The sequence below is a fragment of the Salarias fasciatus genome, chromosome 14, assembly GCF_902148845.1.
Source record: "Salarias fasciatus chromosome 14, fSalaFa1.1, whole genome shotgun sequence".
Classification (NCBI taxonomy): Eukaryota; Metazoa; Chordata; class Actinopteri; order Blenniiformes; family Blenniidae; genus Salarias; species Salarias fasciatus.
In genome coordinates this window covers 11,660,528-11,682,191 of record NC_043758.1, presented here as the reverse complement: position 1 = coordinate 11,682,191, position 21,664 = coordinate 11,660,528, and the positions used below count along the sequence as shown (strand labels likewise).

Below are 21,664 nucleotides of genomic sequence, written 5' to 3'. Positions count from 1 at the left end.
ACATAGTAAAGTTTTTATGGGGTATAAAAACATTTACACGGATTCTCCCCTCACAATTTGTCAAATCAACAAACCGTCACAGTCTGACTGTACAGGATCTTGAGCTCGTCGTACGTGTGTATTGTTCTGTAATGATGTTTACAGCTGTGAATATGACCCTGTATGAATGTTGCCCTGCTGTTAGATAATACAGCTGTGACCAGAGTCTTTCGAGGAAAATGTTGACGTTTACAACTTCACGTATGCAGCAGTGTTAAAACTTATTGTGTTCCTGACTGACTGGCACAAGCTGTTTGCTCAGGAGGGTTCAGTAACCTGACAAACATGTGATCAGACCGATCAATAAAATGCCTGATGAAATGAACTTCTACCTACTGTATTTCATCTAAAAAAATTCAATCAACTCCAGCAAAATTGTTGTTTGAATATATTATTCAATATTTAAAACATTAAATTCAGATTGAAATTAGGTTCAGATGAGAAGTTCAGTGCCGCTCTTGTGTTTACAAGGTGACTGTCCATTTCGTTATAAGGCACAAAAATGTAATACAGCAGGATACATATAGATTTTTGAAGGATAGGAAAAAAAATCTGTTAGCATGGACGTCATAAACCATGTCAAAGTTCTGATAGATTTTGCTGGAGACCAGACAGGTTAATGTCTTCTGTTCTCCTGTCCGAGGAGCATCTAATTTTTACATGTGCAAAAGTCACAGTCACGACAAATTGAGGTTGAGTCGAGGTTATAGTCACCAATTAACCTCAAAAACTATTTTTTGGGACTGTGTAAGGAAACCGGAGTACCTGAAGAAAAACCACCAATGTTCAAGGGAACACTTGCAAACTGCACAGAGAGAAAAATTCTGGCGGAAAACAAGGAAATTAAATTGTTGCCTAAGAATTGGTGTGACATCTCAGGTGCTAACTTTCATCCTATGTCATTATTCCACTGAACCTCTAACGTGAGTCACATAAAATCTCCAGCATAACCTCCAGATTAATTTAATGAAGCAGTAATTTTTCAGTAGATAATACAAAACTAAAAGGAGCTCCAATAGAGATGTTTCAGGATAGTCAGTGCTTTATTTTTCCAGGGTCCTGGAGGGTCAGGGGTCAATCACAGCTGATGGTGGCAACAAACACCGAGAGGCAGCTTAGTGTCATCAAGTATATTTTTGAACTGAGGGAAAAAAAATGGAGGAAGCTGGAGAAAACACACGTACGCACAGGGAGAACATGCAAACACCAAACAGAAACCCTCAATCTGACAACAAGCTGGAAATAATTTTACTGCTTTTTTGCATCAAGAAAGCTGAGACTTTCAGTCTTTATATGAGATCAGAGTGGGTCACAGGAGAAACCTGTGAGTGTTTCTACCACCTCTTGTAGCAGCTACACAGGAAGAGAGAACACCAGCCTTTCTAATCATCACAGCGTATTAAATTGTAACACATACCGCACATAGAGAAAAAAAGAAGTGTAAAACTGACGCATTAAATCAACACTTTGTGAGAACCATGGTGCCTTCTTCAAGGTGAAGTCAAGACTGCCATGTTCTCTGTATCTATTCCATCACCACCACTAAAGCCTCTGTTTCCAAGCCTGTGAGGTGACAGCGTTAACATACCGTTGATGTGCATTTACACTAAAAACATGCCTGCATGTACACCTGCTGATATGTGATCTCTGTCAGTACGTCATGAGGCTGCTGACCTGGTTTCTCTATAGGCCGACATGGCGCTGCGCTGAAGGCACGGGATGGACGTGGCGTGCCACTGTTGTGTCAATACACTCTGTCCCTAATCCCCCAGGGTGAGGCGGTAATCCGGTGCCCTGACCACTGGCCTGACTTCATGGCAGCACATTACCTCATTTCCTATGGCCAGGCAGATTCAGGTGGACAGTAATAAGTCCAGTGTAAGCAGAATTAGGAAGACTGTGACTTATTTGCTTGGCCAGAGAAAGTCTGAGATCATCGGGTTAAGCCATAATCAGGTCAAAAGTCTCTCTGCGTAAACAGCTGTAAATTTAACAATATCCGTCTATGACTGTAGCATCTAAAAATGTAATAACCTTTACCACCAGATAATGTGTTGGAATTTCTTTATCACTGAAACTTTACAGCTCGTATACAGTCAACGACTATCTATAATTCATAAGTTACAGCTTTGATTTGATGTCTAGTCATACATTTATTTGTTATGCATTTAATGAATTCATTTTATTTGTTAATTTCATTTCAAACTTTGATTTTTTGCGTGCATGTGTGCTATCACACAACCACACCAGGTGTTCAGGAAATTCCTGCTGTTCAGAGTTTCTTATTCTTCTACCATCTGAAATAATCATGTTAATAATTCATTTATTTTCAGTTTGATTTTTTTTTTTTTTTAGTTTCTTACAGCTGATCTGGCACTTTAAGGCAGCATACATCTGACAGTTCATGCTTCATATTTTGGGAGTGAGTACAAAAAAACCAAACAACCTCCAAAACTGAAAGTCAGACTCATATTTTAATGTATTCTTCTCAACAATACATTAAAATATATCGGCGTCATATGGACAATTATAAAAGAACACATGTGAAGAGTTTTCATCTTAATTCACCCAAAGACTTCAATAACATTTCAATAACATCAGTTCAGTTCACCCATTTTTTTTGCATAGTCGTGGAAATTTATTCAGTCAGTCAAATAAAATAGTAAAATTAAGTTTTATACTGTAGAAAGAGAAATTTCCAATTCTGTGTTAATATAAGAAGAGCTGTGTGTGAAAATATATAAATATTAACAGCACTTTTTGATAAATGGACTTTACAGCATTTGTACTATAGTCAAACATTCTGATTTTTGTCTTTTAAAGTTAATTTACCATTGATTGTTGCCTTATTTGACAATATCGCTAGAAATAAACCAATATGAGTAGTTTTTGAGAACAGTACTTTCACTTGATTACTTTCTTAACATTAACATTAACTGAATGCAAATCTGTGCAAATTTCCAATCTTTGCTTTGCACGTTTGTCGCTGCAGCTCTATTGTCAAGCAATGTTTTTTGAAAAATTGAATTTCCTGTCATGATAAGGAGAGGTTTGTGCTGGTGCAGCTGAAGGTCGGCTGTTGAAGCGAGTGGTCACATGGTGCCTTTGCACGTAAATGAGAGAGAGAGAGAGAGAGAGAGAGAGAGAGAGAGAGAGAGAGAGAGAGAGAGAGAGAGAGAGAGAGAGAGAGAGGGTGGGTGGGGGGAGGCAGACACTAACCGGGGGCGCTCATTGACACAGCGAGTAGCGTGTTTCTCGCCATTCTCTAAACCTCATAAGACCCCCGGCCCCTCCCGCGGTCCCCGCGGTGGGTTTGATGTGCTGGGTTGGCGTTTGGCCGCCGTTCAGCTCCGGGACATTATTTTTACGCGCGCGGAGAGGAGTGGATGGGACGCGCACGCACGAGCAGGACAATCCCGGAAATAACATGCGTACTCTCCGCCTGTCACGTACGCTCGCTGAGGATTTGCATCGCTGTAGGCTGCCGTAGGTAAGATCTCTTGTCTGCACCAAAAACCCGGTTTTAGCCGTTTTTCGGCCCATTTTAGACCCACATTGAACTTATGCACACCCCGGTGATAATATAGCAACATAATCCATACATAAATGTAAAGATGTGCTCAGTTGTTAAAGAGGAGGCTTTCAAGTTGGTGATCAATGGCAGACAAAGACAAAATATAAGTGCATTTTGATCAAAATTCAACTCAAATTCATGCAGCGGACGCATTTATTTTATGCAATAATGCTGTTTTTTTCGTGTTGTATTTCTATGCTTATGCAATATCTGCCTCCATATGGCAGTGAAATGGAGTTATCGTAATCCTTTATTCTGAATTGTTTTAGTTGAATGGGACTCTAAAGCTTCAGTAAACCTCACCATGTTATTTATGTTAAAAAAAAAAAATATATATATATATATATATATTGAACCCTCCATATAGGGGGCGACCCCGCTACATGGTATTGTGACTTTTTTTTCTTTTTCCTTTTTGAGCAATAGTTGATTAAAAAAAACATCAGCCTTCCAGGAAAAACCCACCATAACACTCATTTTGCCATAAATATAAACATTGTGGATTTATTTACTTCATCTCACTGTGACAGGTGGTCCGCGCGGTGCTAAAAATAGCTAAAGTGTATCATTTCACTCTCCACAGATTTCCCGCACAGAAGTCCACAAAATGTGTATAAAACGGACCGCAGGCCTCTCGTTTTAGCGGTGAACCGGGGATTAATGGGCGAGTTGTTCAGAGGTGGACCGGGACATGAAAGTTGCGGCGCGGCTCCTGTGCACGAGAGAAAGCAGCGGCTCTGCTAGAAGATGAAGCGAGGACGTGGAGTACGTGCGCACCAGGCACATGACGAGATGAAATGGAGAGTTTGGGACAGACGGACCTCTTAACCCCGAGCTCCTCCCGCGCGCACGTCGCAGTTGCGGCTTCATCGCAAGAGAGAAGGACGAGCGAGCCGCAGCAGCTCGCCCGCGCCCCGGCAGAGATTAACCACGCGTACCGGGCGGACATGGGGCTGAAAGGCTTCTGCGCGGCGCCGGTGGGGAGCCCCACGGCCGCCGAGCTCCTGGCGGGTCTGGCCTCGCAGACCGACTCTCCCGGGATCACCGCGCCGACGAAGCAGTCGAAGACCGGCGTGCCGAGCTACGGCGGCGGGGTGGTGTCTCCCTCCGCCACCGTGGAGGGAAACCACGCGGGCGTGTTGGCCCACACGCCCAACGGTTACCCCGCGCAAGTGAAAGGGGGAGCGCCCGGGTACCCCCTGACCAGCAGAGCCTGCCTGGTGGAGAACGGAGACTGGACTGCTCATGAGAAGTGCTCCTCAGCCATGAGGAGGATCAACGGGGACCTGAAAGCCAGGCAGCCGCAACAACAGAAAAGGAGAGGTGGGGAGAACCGGGACATGGGGTCGGACCCTCTGAATGGCCCCGTGATAGGGTCTGCGGGGTTGGGACACTCTGCAGACCCGGTTTTTGCTTCAGGAGACTCAGACTGTAAGCGGAGACGGTTGTTAGATGGAAGTGTTCCTAATAAATCTGCAGAGGCACCCAGAGTGGCCCGAGCAGTCGCCCCATTTTCCATCCCTGTCAGCTGCAGCAACAATTCCCTAACGAGTCCCTTCGTAGCTCCTGCTCCCCCTCCTAACCAGCACAAAGGATTTAGGGTGGCATCCTCAGGCCCGCCGGCCGTGCCCAGCCAGTCCCCCCCCTGTGGGGCCGGCGCCATCCTGACCCCAGCTGGACCTGGCTGGTCGGCCGAGGGCATCGCCCAGCAGTGCATCATCCCGTGCATGAAGTACTACGGCATCTGTGTGAAGGACAACTTTCTGGGCTCGGGGCTGGGCGACAGGGTCCTGGAGGAGGTGGAGGTCCTGAATCGCAGCGGGAAGTTCCGGGGAGGGCAGCTGGTGAGCCAGAAGAGCATTCCCTCGCGTAGCATCCGGGGCGACCAGATCGCCTGGGTGGAAGGAAAAGAGCCCGGGTGCGAGAGCATCGGGGCTCTGATGGCTCACATCGACGAGGCCGTCATGCACAGCGCCGCCAACGGACAGCTGGGGAACTGTGTCATCAATGGACGCACTAAGGTGAGAGGTCGTGGCAGGGTGGGATTATGGGTGGAATACTCCAAGATTCATGACATGAGACTGCAGGGGCCTAACCGTGGTGGCGTGACGTGAGATCACGTCATCATGGGCAACTTCAGAATTATACCTGGAAAATATCTGCTTATCAGATCAGCTCAATTAACAAGAATATTTCACGTTCATATTTTTCACCTTGTAATGCATGTAATACAGTAATTACACTTGAAGCTTAGAGCTTTTTAATCTGTTTCATGGACACAGAGCAAACGTCTTACTGCCTGTTTGGGTTGATCAATACAGATCTATTATGTTCTGAAGCAAATGTAATGTATGTGCTTTACACTACAGTGAAAGTTTCAAAACACTCAACCTTTGGATAAACGCACAGTATGTGTTCAGTGTTTCTGTGTTTCACTAAGCCTTTGGACTTTTGTAATATTACATAAGTCTGTGGTCTTATTTATCTGTCCTCAGCACAATCTATCATTTAACCATTATGGTCTTTTTATTCTGGACTTTTCACAGAACATAAGAAAAAGGTCGAGCAAAAAACATGTTTCTAGACTTAGAAAACAGACTTAGTTGACTTTTCGACAGATGTTTAAGAAAGTTAAAAAAACTATATTGCGATAATTTCTGGTACCTACAATCCTTAAAATATATTTGTGTGACTGTAATGGCAGCGAACGAAACACCAGATTATTTGGAAGTATGGAAACTTTAAAGTTGTTTTCGGTTGGTTGTGTCTCGTCTGTTGTGCCTTATCTCTGCTTCAGTAATGTCGACATGTGGGTGCACACACATGCACACACCCACACACATGCACACACACGTGCACGTGCACGCGCACACACCCAGGATGTCAGGATGAGCCCTGTGATTCTCTGGCACGTGGGATAAAGGCAGAGGGTGGGGCGGCAGGGTGGGTCGGGTATGTGGTCGGCCCAACATGGCCGGGTGCCTGAGATTAGGCCTGCCTAAATTTGCCCCTGTCCGAGCTGTCGTTCCACTTTTACCCTGAAGTAAGAAGAAGAAGAAAAAAAAACCTGAGGTTGTCTCTGCTCTGCTGTGACTTTATCTCTGCCAGTATTTTCCATCATCACTTCGACCCTCACAAACACGGCGCGAGCGTGGCAGAGGAGCCTTCATTTTTTTTGTAATTTGTTTTTGTTGAAATTATCTTATATCTGTTGCCTTCTCAGCATCATGTTTTATGTTTTCTCCACACTGCATGCTTCTGGTTTTTCAGGGCATTGATCTTTTTCAAACGTCATGCACCATTGCACGCTTCAGATAGTGAGGATTTGTTCTATTATAAACATTGATTGAAATGCATTCAGATAAATGTTTTTGTGTGCGTGTGTGTGTGTTTAACTCCTGTCATTGTGATTGACTTGGTCAGGATCCTTTTCTGTCAGCTGTGAGTTAACCATTACACGTCAGTCTAGACTCTCAGTGTCCTTCTGCCTCTGGGTTCGATCATGATTTGCAGCCTGAGAACAGAGCGACTGACGTAGCTTGGAATGTCTTTTAGCAGAACACGTATCGCCACTGGCTTCAGGTCATCAGGTGGGGGGGCTGTCAACCATTTTTTCACACACTTCCTTGTAGTTCTTGTGTGTTGAGTTCCTCTGGTCATGAATTCTTACTTGTAGATTACATTTTTTTGGGGGAAAAAAATCTTAAAAATGTATAATAATTGCAGGTTCCAACCAGTTGCCATGTTTGAAAACATATTTTGGGCATGTAGTTTAATCGCATTACATTGTTTAAAAATACAAAGATGAAATGAGTATTGATAATGTTACAGATCAGAACCATTCTGACTTGACTTGAATGCACAGCTTAATGAAATGATTTCTTTATAAATAGCAGTCTATAAAAGAAAATTAAAAAATCAATAGAACAACACATTTTGTAAGGCCTGTCGCTGATACCAGCCACACTCTTGCTTTTGTGTCTCTAAAGTGAATCTTTATCTCTTGGCAGACAAGTCTGTCACATTGCTTTCTTTATGCTTTGATTTGTCTCTGTTGGACTAAGTAGGGTATTTTTTTTTTATTAATAGCAGTGAGACAATAACAAATAATGAGCCACAATTAGTTAATCATGCGATTGTTACACATTTGTAGACTCTTGGTAAATCCAGGAAAGTGTTGGATGTGTAACGTGCCTGATCTGACCGGATAAGTGGCCACATTAATTGTCCCCATGGGGACATTAAGTGGAAGCAGGTACCTTTTAATCTGTAAGACACAGCTTTACGTATGTGGTCTCCTCTTCAACAGATCACTAAATGAGACAAATAGAAATTTATGTGTGGCAAATTACCCGGTACTTTTATTAATTGTCGGGAATCAGGGGTGCCTTTTTTCCCTCTCTCTCTTCTCTACACAGTTAGTCTTCAATGCATGGGCTATGTTGTCCCCCCTCCCCTCCCAGACTGTTTACCCCGCAACCTTTCACACCCCATCTGTGTAACACCACACATAGCACCTTGCCCTCTGTGCACATGTAGTAATTTACATAAGCTGGAGACTGTGTTGATACAAGGGCCTGTGGACCTGCTGCACGCCAGCAGTCCAAGTGTAAGAGTTGACTCTCGTACTTGGATTCACTGCGTGGATTTCTGCGAAAAATTAAAGCAAATAAGTCAAGAAATGGCAATTTAACCAAACAGCTGAGTTAAGTATTGCAAAGCTTGCAAATGCCTTTTCTCCCTTCAGTTAAGCACTTCAGAGACCAAAATACTGGGATGTTCTCTCTGTTGAGCAGCCGTCAGCTGTGCATAAAGTCTCTCACCTGTGAACCGATAAGAAGATTCCCTTTTATTTTTTGACACTTTAAGCTGCAGCTTCCACTCATGACTGACGTGGATTTAATCTGTGGGATCAATAACGCGTCAGTCTTACCTCAATTAACTGCTTACAATTCAGAAAGCCTAAAAACTTTATTTCCTTTCAAGTTGTCAGTCTTTGAGTTGCGCTGCGGTCTAATGCCCACCACTCTCCCCCTGCTGCATGCTCTTTGTAGAGTTTGCATGTTCTCCATATGCATGCATGAATTGACAGATCCCAGTGTTTGTGATGGTTTCATTTGCAGGAAGAAGCACATTGAGACAGCTTCCTCTGGTGGATCCAGGAGTGAGTTCATTGTTTTGACAGATCATGGTGTCATTGTGGTGTGTTTATTTGCAGAGTGGAACTTGTTACCTAATGCTTGCTAAGTTATTCTTTCTCTTGTAGGAAGAGTTGTTATGACCAACTCTTCCTATCTTGTATGTTTCACAAAAAAAAGGAACGTTAGTTGATGCACAGCACAGATTGTCTTGAGTGGCTGTTTGTGGACGAGTGCAGCAGACCGCATCATAAAAAAATGATGGAGAATGCACGAGAGGAAGATGGAGTGGTAGGACACAAAAACATTGGGGTCAGCAAGAAGCGCTACCTCGAAGGTCACACTGAAGGTCACCTGCCCCGCCACAGTTAGGCCGCAAGTGTTAATCCTTCAAATTGCTTTAATGTCTTTTATTCCGACCTCTGCTTTCTCCTTCATATTATCGACCTCTTGATCGCTACTTGGACAAAATGTTTCCCAGCAGTTACCTTGGTAACAGGCCCATACAAAGCAGAACCACGAATTGTGTTTGAAAGAGATGGAGAGAGAAAGAGAGGGGCTGGCGGTGCCCAAAATAATGGCTCACCAGCATTATGCAGCATTTCCAAGCCCCGTCTGCTGTTAGTCAGCAGCTGGATTAGGGTTAAAAACAAGGGTTATTACTTCAGGTTATACTGCTGTGGAGTGTCTTGCATTTATAGGAACAAGTCATCTGAGAGAAACTGGAGGCGAGCACTGGTAGGAGGGAGGCTGCATGGAAGAGTGGGGGTGAAGATGCGAGGTGTGGGAGGATAGTCTGTGAGTGAAAAAAGGGGCGATGCGGTGGAAGCTTCAGCATAATAAGGATGTCTGCTGCAGCAACCTGTCCTCAGATGCCCCTCCTAGAGCTCAGCAGCACCACTGTGCAGGCTGGAGCCTGAAGTCAAACACAGCACAGCTACAGAGCAGCCAGCTCGGATAGGCAGATCGACACGTCTGCCTATTTATTTAAACCTGTTTAACATGATTCAGACGTCCTGGAGGGTGAATGGAGGCCAGTTTAGGAACTGTTAGTCAAATGTTGCAGATCATTTTCTGACATGATGCTTATCAGGGTGGTAGTTTGTGCATGGATGGGTTTTTTTGTGTTTATTGGCGCAGTATCGCCCCCAGTGGTAACATCCATTACCTCTGAGTAATGTCTGTTAACCGAACAATTCATCATCATTCATTTCATCTCCATTCTGATGCTTTTGTCCTTTACCATTGGAATTTGAAAATAACTCGGATTCTCAGTTGAAGGTGGAACCAGACATTTTTGGTGTTTTTCTGGCATTTCATACTGTAAATAATTGATCAGGGCTAAAAATATTCTTTAGATGGAACCCTTAAATGCACTATACTTCAGCACAAGTACCTTCGAATCGTATCTTATTTGTGTGTGTATTGTTGAGTTTTGACCGAACACATTTGCAGTGCATGCGTCTTTACTTGTGTTATTACTGTAGAACATAATCTTTAAAAACCTGAAGATTGCACATGAAAGTTAGACTTGTATTTAAAATGCAAGTGATTTGAGTGCGTGCATGCTCTTGCATTTACAGAAATGGACACACTGTGCTTCGATCCTAACGTTTAGTGGTGACTCATGAGTGCCATGGAGCCACAGCAAGACTGACTCATTGGGGCAGAGCACACATTTCCAAGTTTTTTGCTTCATATTTTCTGAAAAAACTAACAATAATAGTTTAATTATCAGTAAAATTTGTCCCAGAATATATAGAGTTTTATAGTCGTAAGATTTTTCTTTCTTTCTGTTGATGGTGATGAGAGCAGCGACACTACAAAAGCTGTCTCTCATGTATCAGTGTGTGTGCGCCAAGCTGACATCATGCTTCCTGGTGTGTGTTGAGGTGATTCAGCACTAACAAGCTGATTGTCTGTAACCTCAAACTCTTACACCAACTCAAACACTCCCCCCCCCCCCCCCCCCCCACCCCACCCCCACCCCCCACCCCCACACACACCCCCACACACACACACACAGATCACCTCACTTGGTAAGCTTCAATCTATCTGATGTTGTTGTTTGTACTTTGTACATAAATCCTTAAATCTAATGAGATCTTCAACTCTTTAGCTTGTTCCAGCTGTGAAGTGTGACAGTGGTGCTCACTTGGATTAAAGTGTTTTTTTTTTTTTTGCAATGTACATTTAATATATAGTTTGATCTCCCTCAGTCCGGAGCGACTGCAGCACTTGCTTACCCTGTCTGACGCATCCTGGCTGGTAAAAAGCTCGTAGCAGGAAGCACAGTACACACTCGAGCTGAGGGAGAGGTGAAGCAGCCCATCGTACCTCTGTTTGGTTCACCCAGACATTTACTGTATCTCCTTCAGTTTTCTCAGATTCAATTTGGTAGAAGCTATTCTAGTGAAGCTGATCCTGATCTCCATCACTTCCTGTCTCATTTAGGCTGCTTGTGAGTAATTAGCTCTGGAAATGAAGCAAGACACCACAGCAATGTGTCAGTTTGTAACCCGCCCGCTTTCAGCTGCAGAGGTGAAAAGTAGGGATGTGCAAGTACCGATACCAGGTATCGGTATCGGGCCGATACTGGCCTTATTTCAAGGTATCGGGTACTCGTGAAGCCTGCCGATGCCAGCCGCCGATACTCACGGCAAGAAAACCCCACGCGTAATAAGCCCTCCTCACCAGCAGTTGGAGGTAGTGCAACCGAATGGGATGCAAGCTGCCGACAAACATGAAAGAGGAAGAAGCTCCTCTCTGGAGCGCTGATAGGCGCAGGGCTACACTGCAGCGGGCTGACTTCTCCATGAGTCTCATCCAGAGCAGAGACAACAGGATGAATCCAGAACGGCTGCTCGTCTCACCAGAACCGCCGGTGTGGAAATTCTGTTATATAAGTGAAAACGAGCCGAGCTTTGCAGAATGCTAACTCTGCAATGCTAAAATTGCTAAAGGAGGTGCGTGATGTTGTTCATTTACCACTAGTAATTTGTTGAAACACCTCAGGGCGAAGCTTGTGGACGAGAGTCTGACGCTGTTGTGCTGGAAAAAAAGAAAACTCCGGCAGCAACTCGACGGCAAACTCTGCAGAAGACTGAGAAACTGAAGAGCAGAGATCCGAGAGCAGCACAAATAACACGAGCAACTCTTTAAACTCAGGGGTTTTTCTATCTTTGACTTTAGTTCATAAAAAAATCATTTACATTAGTACATTTAAAAACCTTAGTTTATGTAAAGTGTAAAACTCAGAGAAATTGTTTTATCTTGCACTTAATTTCATTTAAATAAGTGCAAACTCAGTTGCTTGTTTTATTTTTCAGACTATTATTTTGGACTTAAACATAGTGGCTGGGCTGCCTTTTTATTGGAAATAAAATTCATTTTCAAAAATAATCTCATTGCATTATTTTAAATTTTATGTGTATAAAGTATCGGTATGCAAGTATCGGTATCGGTGAGTACTGAAGATGAAGTACTCGTACTTGGTATCGGTCTGAAAAAAAGTGGTATCGCACATCCCTAGTGAAAAGTATTTGTTGTGCTGAAGTGTCCTTCAGCAACACCCTGGGTTTCGCTCATCATTTCCCTCCTAGGACTCACACGATGCCTGTTTCTGTTAATCTACCCAGAATCAGCGCTGTCCGACTGGGACTGAAGCTGTGCCAGGAGTTCCCACTGCAGTGGCAGAATTGTTTTTAGGGAATGATCATTTTGTGGTTGTTTATTCTCCGAGGCTCATCTCATGCTGGCCTCACTTCATACAAAAATATCCACATGGCCAAAGTGCTCGGATTTTATCTTCGACTGGTCATGCATGACGCTTTGTTAAATACGTTGCTTTTTAATTTATTGTCTCTCCTGGGGAAATTCTTTCTCTCTGCATTTAACCCATCCTATTCATGATTAACCTTAACAGCACATGCTAGAAGCAGCCTGGGGAGCTGGTGGGGGTCCAGGGTCGTGCTCAGTGATCCACAGTGCTGACCCGTCAGAGCCGCAAACCTCAGACCTACGCCGAGATAAAACCACATTCACATTGTCGTGTCAAAGTTAATTTGAGATGTGTTGCTGGTGTATCTACAACAGTCATCAGGATTTCCACTTTGCTCCTACTAGTTTCTCACTCACACTGAACGAGACGCCTGCAGTGTCTGCAGCAGCGTTAGTGGAAAATGGTCCAGAGTGAGCTGATCCAAACGTGTGTTTGCCTCCTCAACTGAAGCTGGAAGCTCGCTCCTTGTGAGAAAAGCCTGACCGCTGAAACTTCTGCTTTCCATTGTACTTCAGAGGAAACCTTCAATAAGCAGGGCTCTGAGTATGAACTCTTCAGATGGGATGGAACTAACACCACTCTGATATCATGGAGCATTATTGACAAAAGCTTAAAAGATTTAAAGAAAAAGCGCTTAAAATAATGATTTATAAAACATAAACAAATATGCATAGCCACCCTGTAATCACCTATTTATTTGTAAATAGTAGAAAAAGTAATGCGAATTCCACAGATGTGAAAAGTTGTTCAAATGGTTACACTAAAGTACGTTGACGGAGAACCTGAGGAGCTCCGTGATGTAGTCATTCAGAGATGAGTGTGAGATTATCAGAATGTGTAGTTTGTAGTTTATCTTCTTTAAATTCTCCTGAGCAGCTCACTTCCATTCCTCAGCCATCATTTTGACAGAGTGGGTACTTTTCACTGGGATCCTGTTCCGGGGTGAGGAATGATGCCTGGCGGCCAGATGGTCGGTGCCAGTTACTGCCAGCTCAGGCCTTCGACTCAATGAATGAGTAAACATGACATGGCCCGCAGCAGAGGTGGGCACCGCAGTCCTGTCTGCTTTTCAAGCATCGCCGCTCCAAACACACCTGTGTTGATGAGATGTGTCACTACGAACTACTGCAGGAAGTCCGATGATATTGCAGATGTGTGTTAAAACGAGGAGACATCGTAAAATTCAGCACTGTGCCCACCTCTGACCTTTAGGGTCAAGACATGTGACAGATGGCTGTAGGACGAGGGCTTGTTTCTGTGTGAATTACTGAAAGGACATTGAAACGTGGAGAGATGCTGAAAGGTTTTGTATACAGATCATGTAAATAATCATTAAAAGAAAGAAAACAGCCTCCTAGATTACATGCTTGTCTGTGTAACTTTTGACCTTAACCTTGTGTTTGTTGATATTTCTGTTTGTCGTGTGGTTTTTACTCCTTGTGTTGTGTGGCCTGAAATTTTACTGCTTAATTATAGTTATTGAAATCGTTACCACTCAGAAGAGAGCTGGAAACACTCTTAATTGAGTCCACGCTCAGCCAAAGTAGTCATGCACATCCCTTTTTTGTCACTGGTCACTCTCACTATTCAAGATTAGAGAAAGTTGCAATAGATTATTTCCTCAACAGGAGTGATTGCTGTCATGAAAAAGTCTTACGAATGCATTGTGGGTACTCGTATTCTTAATTTTGAGGTGACTAAGTTGTTAAAGTGATATAACCTAATTACGAAGCCAGACTGTCGCGTCATGCAGGCGTTGTTGTGTCATTTCTCAGTTGGTGTGGACAGAACAGGCTATTGTCTGCTCTGAATGACACGATGGAGTATCAGCTGTTATCGGTTTGGTAGCAGATCAGTGGCAGAAGGTAGCATGTTAACGTGACAGTGACCGCAGTGTGCTAAAAGCAGACTGCTGTTTGGTATTCTTTCCAGTCACAGCTCATGATGTGACTGCAAGGTCAGTAAGTCCTGTGAGAGAGCTTGCATATACGCTCTTAACCATTTTAATGCAATAACAAGGTAGCTACTAATCCCAACACTCATGTTTAGGTTACATGTCTAAGTTTGGTTATGTGTCAATATTTTTAGTTTCCTTTAAAGATTCGAAGGTGATGCTGAAATCATGTTTTTTGTATTGAAATAATTGAAAGCTGCACTATTGAATTATAGCCACGATCTGCCGTGATCCTTCATTCCGTCTTTGCTCTCAGCGGTCCTGTACACATTTTCCGGTACCACGTGCATCCTGGTTTGCAGATCATCTTGCTGTACATTGTGATCAGCTTACATCCTCTGACATTGTAAATGATAACACGCTCGTGCTTGTTATGACTGTTATCCGCGCACACATTTGTTTTCCGTTTGTCTACATTCGATACGGCCATCTTGACGTAGAGCGTGTGTCTGGCAGTCGACGGCGTGCGGGAAAGGTCCGGAGGTTAATGAGCTCTGACTGCGAGCGTCCGTCGGTAATGAGAGCTGACAATGGCGGCCGAGCGGAGTCGCACGCAACACGGGCAAGCTCACTTGGCTGTGAACGAGGAGGGGGGCATGTGCGCCGGCCGAGCGCCTCCTGCACAAGCACTTCTGTCACTCTTAAGTCTCACCAACAAACACAAGGCCGAGCGTGCTTGTTTTAGATATTTATGTGAACAGTTTGATCTCTTCAGGGTTAGGACAGCCACGACAAAATCGATTCCGCAAAAGTAGAGAAGCCGTTCGTCATGAATGAGAGTATGGCAGAGCTCGGCTGAAGCGGTGCGCTGACTCCAACATCGTACTCTTCACTTCACACGCACAGAAATATACTGTAAGTCAAGCCAGTGACAGCATCCTCCTTTTTCGTGCTGCCAGCTGCAAAAAAATCTGTCTCCGCTGACAAAATTCAATGTCAGTTCGGAAGTGATACAGATGTAGACGTTTCCTTACTGAAGAGACAGACTCTGAGTTTAACACAGCCGGAGGAGACAGCTTGGAAACATGAGTGTGTTCTTCTGGACTGACGTATCACACCGATACCGCTTGAGCTCATGGCTCATTTTCAGTCACATGGTTCTGGAGTGGCCCTGGTCTGGAATGTACATTGACTGAAGAGCTTTTACGCAGATCTTGGTTCTCCCGCTCTCCCCAGAGAAAGCGGCACTCTTTCGCTTCACAGCCTCCAACACTCAGACGTCAAGCGGGGGAAATACCAGCGTGAGACCATTGTTTGAGAATGGATACTGTATCTGCAGATCACGTCTGAGCTGGGAACTGCAGTTGAACTCTGACATATTTCTTTGCTGTATTGCTCTGCTCAGAAAATACATTATAGAATGTAATATTAGTTCTCTTTTCAGGAGCAGTTTGCTTTGGTGCAGTGGAAAAAAAAAATCTGATGGCTCTTCTTTGCTTTGGTTAAATTTGTAAACAAAGTTTCTCCTTTCACTGTTTTTCTATTGGAGTCTGACAGTGATTCCTTAAATAACAGGTTGTCCACATGTCTGATGGTTTGTTCCTCTTTAATCTGGCGCACACTGAGATTGTAGCCTGCCTCAGACAAAAGACGAGCTTAAAAACAGTGATCCAACAGTGATGTTGGATCACGTATTTTGGAATTTATAATCGATCTCCTGAAGGTTTTTACAGACTACCTAGAGGAAAGTGCCTCTGTCGTCGTTACCTCCAGTTCAGTGCCGTTTCACATTGTGCCGTGAAACTGTCGCAGTTTCAGAGCAGCTCAGTTCAACTGATTCTCTTCAATTAAGTCAGATATTCTTCAAAGGCCTGAAGATTTGTTTAATCGCACAAGCGCCGCTGATGTCTGGGATTTGGTTGAGCTTGACTGTACCTCTCTTTCCAAACATGTCTTTAAAGTCTCCCGAAGACAGTGCGGATGCTATGCTTCAGTTATCTTAGTGGTTTCTGGGGTGAAAGTCTAACTTCACTCAATGATCGCTGCTTCTCAAAACAATTCTCAAGTGAGAATGCCTTTGTCAATAATACAATGAGGCAGTGGAGCCTAAGAGCCACTCTGTTAGAATCATCCGTCAGTGGTTTTAGTAAAACAGATGAGTCTAGTTTTTTTTTCTGGGGAATTTTCCTGTTACTGCTGTTGACTGAAATGAACACACTCATTTCATTTCATTTCATTTCCTCTGTTTGTAGGCCATGGTTGCCTGTTACCCCGGCAACGGGGCAGGGTACGTCCGCCACGTTGACAACCCCAACGGTGATGGCCGCTGCATCACATGTATCTACTATCTTAACAAGAACTGGGATGTCAAGGTACGATTTGTTTTTCTTTCATTAGTTATTAACCGAACTTATCTTGAGCTTTAAAAAAAAAAAATCTTTATTTTTTTTTTCTTTGTTTTGTTGCTTTTCTTTTGTGCACACTAAACTTGTTATTTGTTGTTTGCAGGAGCAAGGAGGGCTGCTGCAGATCTACCCTGAAGGAAAGAATGTCGTGGCCAACATCGAGCCTCTGTTTGACCGGCTGCTCGTCTTCTGGTCTGACCGCAGGAACCCGCATGAAGTCAAGCCAGCCTACGCCACTCGGTCAGTAACTCGGCATAAAGACACGTAGAACGTGGAGATGGATTTTTATTTTCTATTCCACAGACGGTAATCAGAGTTCTGAACATTTAGTTTCTTCTGCACATGAAATGATGGGACTCCTATTGGACATGAATGAGTGCATACTAAACTAAACAGTGTGCCAAAAAAAGACATGACTATTATCTTCCTCTATCACACCCTGAAAAAGTGAGAGAAACCGCAGTAGATGACAGTGCAGATGAACGCGTTGCACTTTCCCCCGATTCCTGTCAGAGGCAGATCCTCCCCGGCCGACATCGAGTAATTGCGTCCATCGAGGACACCTAGAGCGAACCCTGCCGCTCCCGCCTCTCCCCGGCTCTCCATCCGACTGCTGGGGGGCGAGGTGGGGCCGGAGGCAGGAAGTATGTGTTTCCTGAGGAGGTCGGTGGGAGGGAGAGGGGAGGAAGGTTCGATTGCAGGACTCGTGCTGCCGAGGCACAGACATGAGAGACAGGAATAAACAACACAGCCCCACAGGAGAGATGAGAGACTGTTGAGTTTTAACTCTCTGCTCACCGACACGTCCCGCGCTCAGCGCCGCGACTTACTTACTGCCTGTATGGCGATGTAGTCTTTGTAATGTCTCATTTTTTTCAAGCTTTTTTCTGGAAGTGATGTTGCTGTTCTGTATTTGTTGTGGGAGCATGATGCGGCAGCATTTTGAAAATGATCACTATGCAAGCAGGATAGTTTCCACGCCAGGCTACTAGTTAGCAATGTGTTTTCTGTAATTCAATACCATCCCTGCAGAAATGGTGACGGTGTAGTAAATAGTAGTAAATACACGCTTTGTTAAAGAAGTGAAATGCTGTCAACAACAAGAATGTTTTTTTTTATCTTTTTAAAGATTGAGAATGAGTCGTGACAAAAAAAAGTGCAACTTTAAACAAATAATCTAGTTTTTAAAAATTGAGAGCTAGAGGAACTAACCTTGTTCTAAACTTCTAAATGCAACAAAAACAGTGTCTTTAAAGCATAGGGGCTGTTTCAGAGCCTCCTCCAGCTGACAGTCAGGGTGGGACTGAAGGAAAACTTTAACTTAGTTCTTCTCTGACAGGATTTCACTTTTGGCCCATAGTTGTAGAATGTGTTCAGAAAATATTAACTTTTTTTTTTTTGCTGTTTTTCTCTTGTGTCTTGCAGCTATGCCATCACAGTCTGGTACTTTGATGCAAAAGAGAGAACCGAGGCGAAGGAGAAATACAGACTGGGTCAGTAAATGATTTCATTCCACTTCACTCATCCACTGCATCACTTCAGGTTATACTTGGTGTCACTAATTATGATATATGACTAACGTGGCATTCTGTCCTGTGTCTGGTTTCCACAGCGACGGGACAGAAAGGTGTTCAAGTGCCTGTCACTCAAAACAGCAGGACATAAATCTCACCTTGCGGCTGGAGAGCACTCTGAAAGTATTATGTGCCTTCCCGAACTACTAATGGACGTGATCACAAAGGGAGACACAGTTAAACCGTCGGTCCGCGCAGCGGCGCCCGCCGGCAGATCGACGCCACACAACGCGGCATCACGATCAAAGATGCGGCGGACATCAAGAGCACAGTGGACTGTATTGCATCGATGAGGCCAGGATTGCAAGTCGGGGTGGAAAAAAAAAAAACAGACTCCTTGGTGTTAGTTCGTTTCGCCTGCTCCGTTATCAGTGACGTCGCCATGTCTTCAAATGTCAATGTTTTCTTCTGCTCCAGTGTGACTTTCAATTTCAAACACTTGGAGCATAAAAGATGAATCGGTGGGCAGATCTGAGGGGAAACGGGGCGCAAGGAGTCGAAATCAAAGCCCTGAAAGTCCTCACCCCCTTTTGTCTGGATTTGATGTGGGCGAGTGTGTGTGTGTGTGTGTATGCGCACGCGCACGTGTGTGTGTGTGTGTGTGTGTAGTCAATGAAGAGACAGACATGATCCCAAACAGTCCTCGGCACCGCAGTGAAAAGTGATGCTGTGGTTCTTGTTCAGTCAGTTCTGTCTTAAACTTCACAATAATCTTCTTACAAGTTATAATCAGCGCATGAGGACAACTCCACACTGTAGTTTTACTCTGTGTAGCACACAAAGTCCAGGCTAACAATGGAAATACATAAATAGATTAAAAAAAAAATCTTCAAAAAGCCTTAAAATTACAAAAGAAACACTGAAAATCCAGCATGGATATTTTTTTTTCTCTCCTTTTTTTAGTGGTTTTAGTGTGTTTAATAGATTTCAGAGACTGAACCTGGAGTGCTCGAAGCTTTCCTACATACTTGACATGCGGCGCTCTGTGTATGACTGAAAACACGGCTCACACCTCGACGTGCAGTGAGTGGGGTCAAAACAGGGTTTGAAGAAATGGAGTGTGGTTTTTTTTGCGTGTGTGTGTGTGTGGTTGTGTGCCTGTGCCCATAATGCATCTTGACTCTCTAACCCCGCTCTGAACGGGACGGGAACAGATCAAGGATCACCGTGCGTCGAACAAACCCGCTCATAGAGGCGGATCACAACATCCAGACCACAACAAAGTGATGCTCAGCAGCACGTAACGGAGTGACGGCCTCGGTCGGCCCATTCAAACCTTAAAGCACAGAGTGAAGCGTCCGCTCTCTGCAGGGTGAAACTACAGCCTGCTCACGCGTGTGGGATCCAGTGTTCGGAAATTCGTGTGACTGATTCCACCGTCTTGAAGAGGGTCACAGGCATTGTCTCGGTGTATGTTGGTTTGGTTGAAGAGAAAGTTATTTTTTAAAAAAAAGCACTTTATTGGTGAAAATGACGTGTGTGAGTGATAGGAAAAAAAAAGTGATAGGAAAAATGTAGATTAATGCCTTTATGCTGTGGATAATATGATCATTCAAATGCAATAGTAACTAAAACAGTGATGACAAATGGAAATTGTTTGCTTTTTTTTAGTATTAAATTAAAATGTGTCTGTTTTTGTATACAAAAGAAAACATTGTTAACTGATTTACTGGGAATAAAAAAAAAAAGTAAAGTGATTTTCAATGAGATGAGACCAAGAGAGCATCACAACACACCTTTTTAATGAAAGACATGAATAAACCTCGGTCTCTTTGAACACACGGGATGAAAACACAAAACAATAAAATGATTAAAGCGTGTACTGTGAATATGACAAATGCAGTCCGTTTCTTTATTGTGGCTCGAGTTCTTATCTGCTGTCGTGGTTCGAGCTCTGACTGTCATGGAAATGCCGATCTCCGGGTCTATGTGGAGCGGTGAGGAGCGTTCGCCGTCTCTATGGTTATTAATAAACCCTCAGTATGTGTTATGTGACACAGTCCAAGCCTGAGAGGCAAATGGCAAGTGGTACATTAGACGTCACAATCATCAAACACACATGAACAGGATACTCGCCATATATACATGAGTTGAAAGGGGGTGTCAGATGAGAGAGTTCGTTGACACCAAGTCAAATCAGGATGATACATGTGAGGGTATTTAATCTACCACAAATTAACAAATGTTGCTGTTCTCTTATATACGCCAGTTTGCAAATGAAAATAAACATTTCTGTCTTCAAAAAAATGTGATTTCTCCGACCCATCAAAGTGAGTGCGCCTGACTCACTAACTGCTGGTGTGCAGATGTGGTTAGGTCTGCTGATAATCGATCAGTACGATCTGACCCTGAAGACTTTAGATGCATGAATAGAAACCAATCCTTTTTTTCTTTCTGGTTTAGAGATTCATGTCGTACATGCTTTCTTGATTCTGTTTTTTATGAGATTTGCAACAACACCAAAGGAAATTATATGTATTTTTTAAAGTAAGTCAGGATAATAGTCAAATTAAAACACACATTTCTAAAGTTATTATAAATAGCATCAGGTCTTGTACTGAACCCTAACAGGTCTCCTCCCTGCAGGGCGGTAAGTAAAGACATATCTAGACATTTCCGAGGTATTTCGAATGTGTGTGTTATTGTCTGCCCTCTCGGCGACCTGTCTGGTGTATATCCTGACCTCTCCCATTGTCAGCTGGGAATGGCTTCTGCCCTTTCAAGATCCTCAGACAGAACTTTCTGTTCTTAGCAGGATGTACAGTAAATCCAACCTTATTCCTATTAATCTGGTTCTGTCTCCTTTTTTTAGTTTCCAATGACCAAACATTACAAGTCGAACCTTTTCACTGTTGTGGGTGTTTAGTGTTGTCCCTGAGGCATTACACCACAAAAGCCCGTGTTTAGCTATGTGTTAGTCTCTAAAATAGAGCTTTGTGTTTGTGTTTTCATGCAGGATTCTAGATATTTTGTTGAAATCATCTCACGCCACCTTGTGGCTTCATTTCTTCATAACAGTGAGAGTGGATTTTTTTTTAGCTGCAGTTCCACATGAAGCCAGCAGAGGGCAGCACAACTCATTAAATATGTTACCATTCATTAAAGAAAAAATAGGGCCTCGTGCATGAGAGGGCTCCCTTGTGAGGACTTTCGTGTAAACATGGTTCACAGTTTCTACCCTCGGGGTTTGATTTTACCCTCTGTGGCATCTTGTGATTCAGCATTCATGCACACACGTGCGCGCGTGCACACACACACA

At 43.7% G+C, this 21,664-nt stretch overlaps 1 protein-coding gene across 1 annotated transcript; it reads left to right on the top strand.

The window, feature by feature from the left end:
- The first annotated feature begins 3,270 nt into the window (after window positions 1–3,270).
- Window positions 3,271–20,010, top strand: egln2 (egl-9 family hypoxia-inducible factor 2). The gene is made up of 6 exons (XM_030108619.1): window positions 3,271–3,529; window positions 4,197–5,634; window positions 16,679–16,798; window positions 16,935–17,071; window positions 18,257–18,324; window positions 18,444–20,010. Exons 2-6 carry the CDS (start codon window positions 4,411–4,413, stop codon window positions 18,494–18,496), a joined length of 1,602 nt encoding a protein of 533 aa, XP_029964479.1. The 5' UTR covers window positions 3,271–3,529; window positions 4,197–4,410; the 3' UTR covers window positions 18,497–20,010.
- The last annotated feature ends 1,654 nt before the right edge of the window (window positions 20,011–21,664 follow it).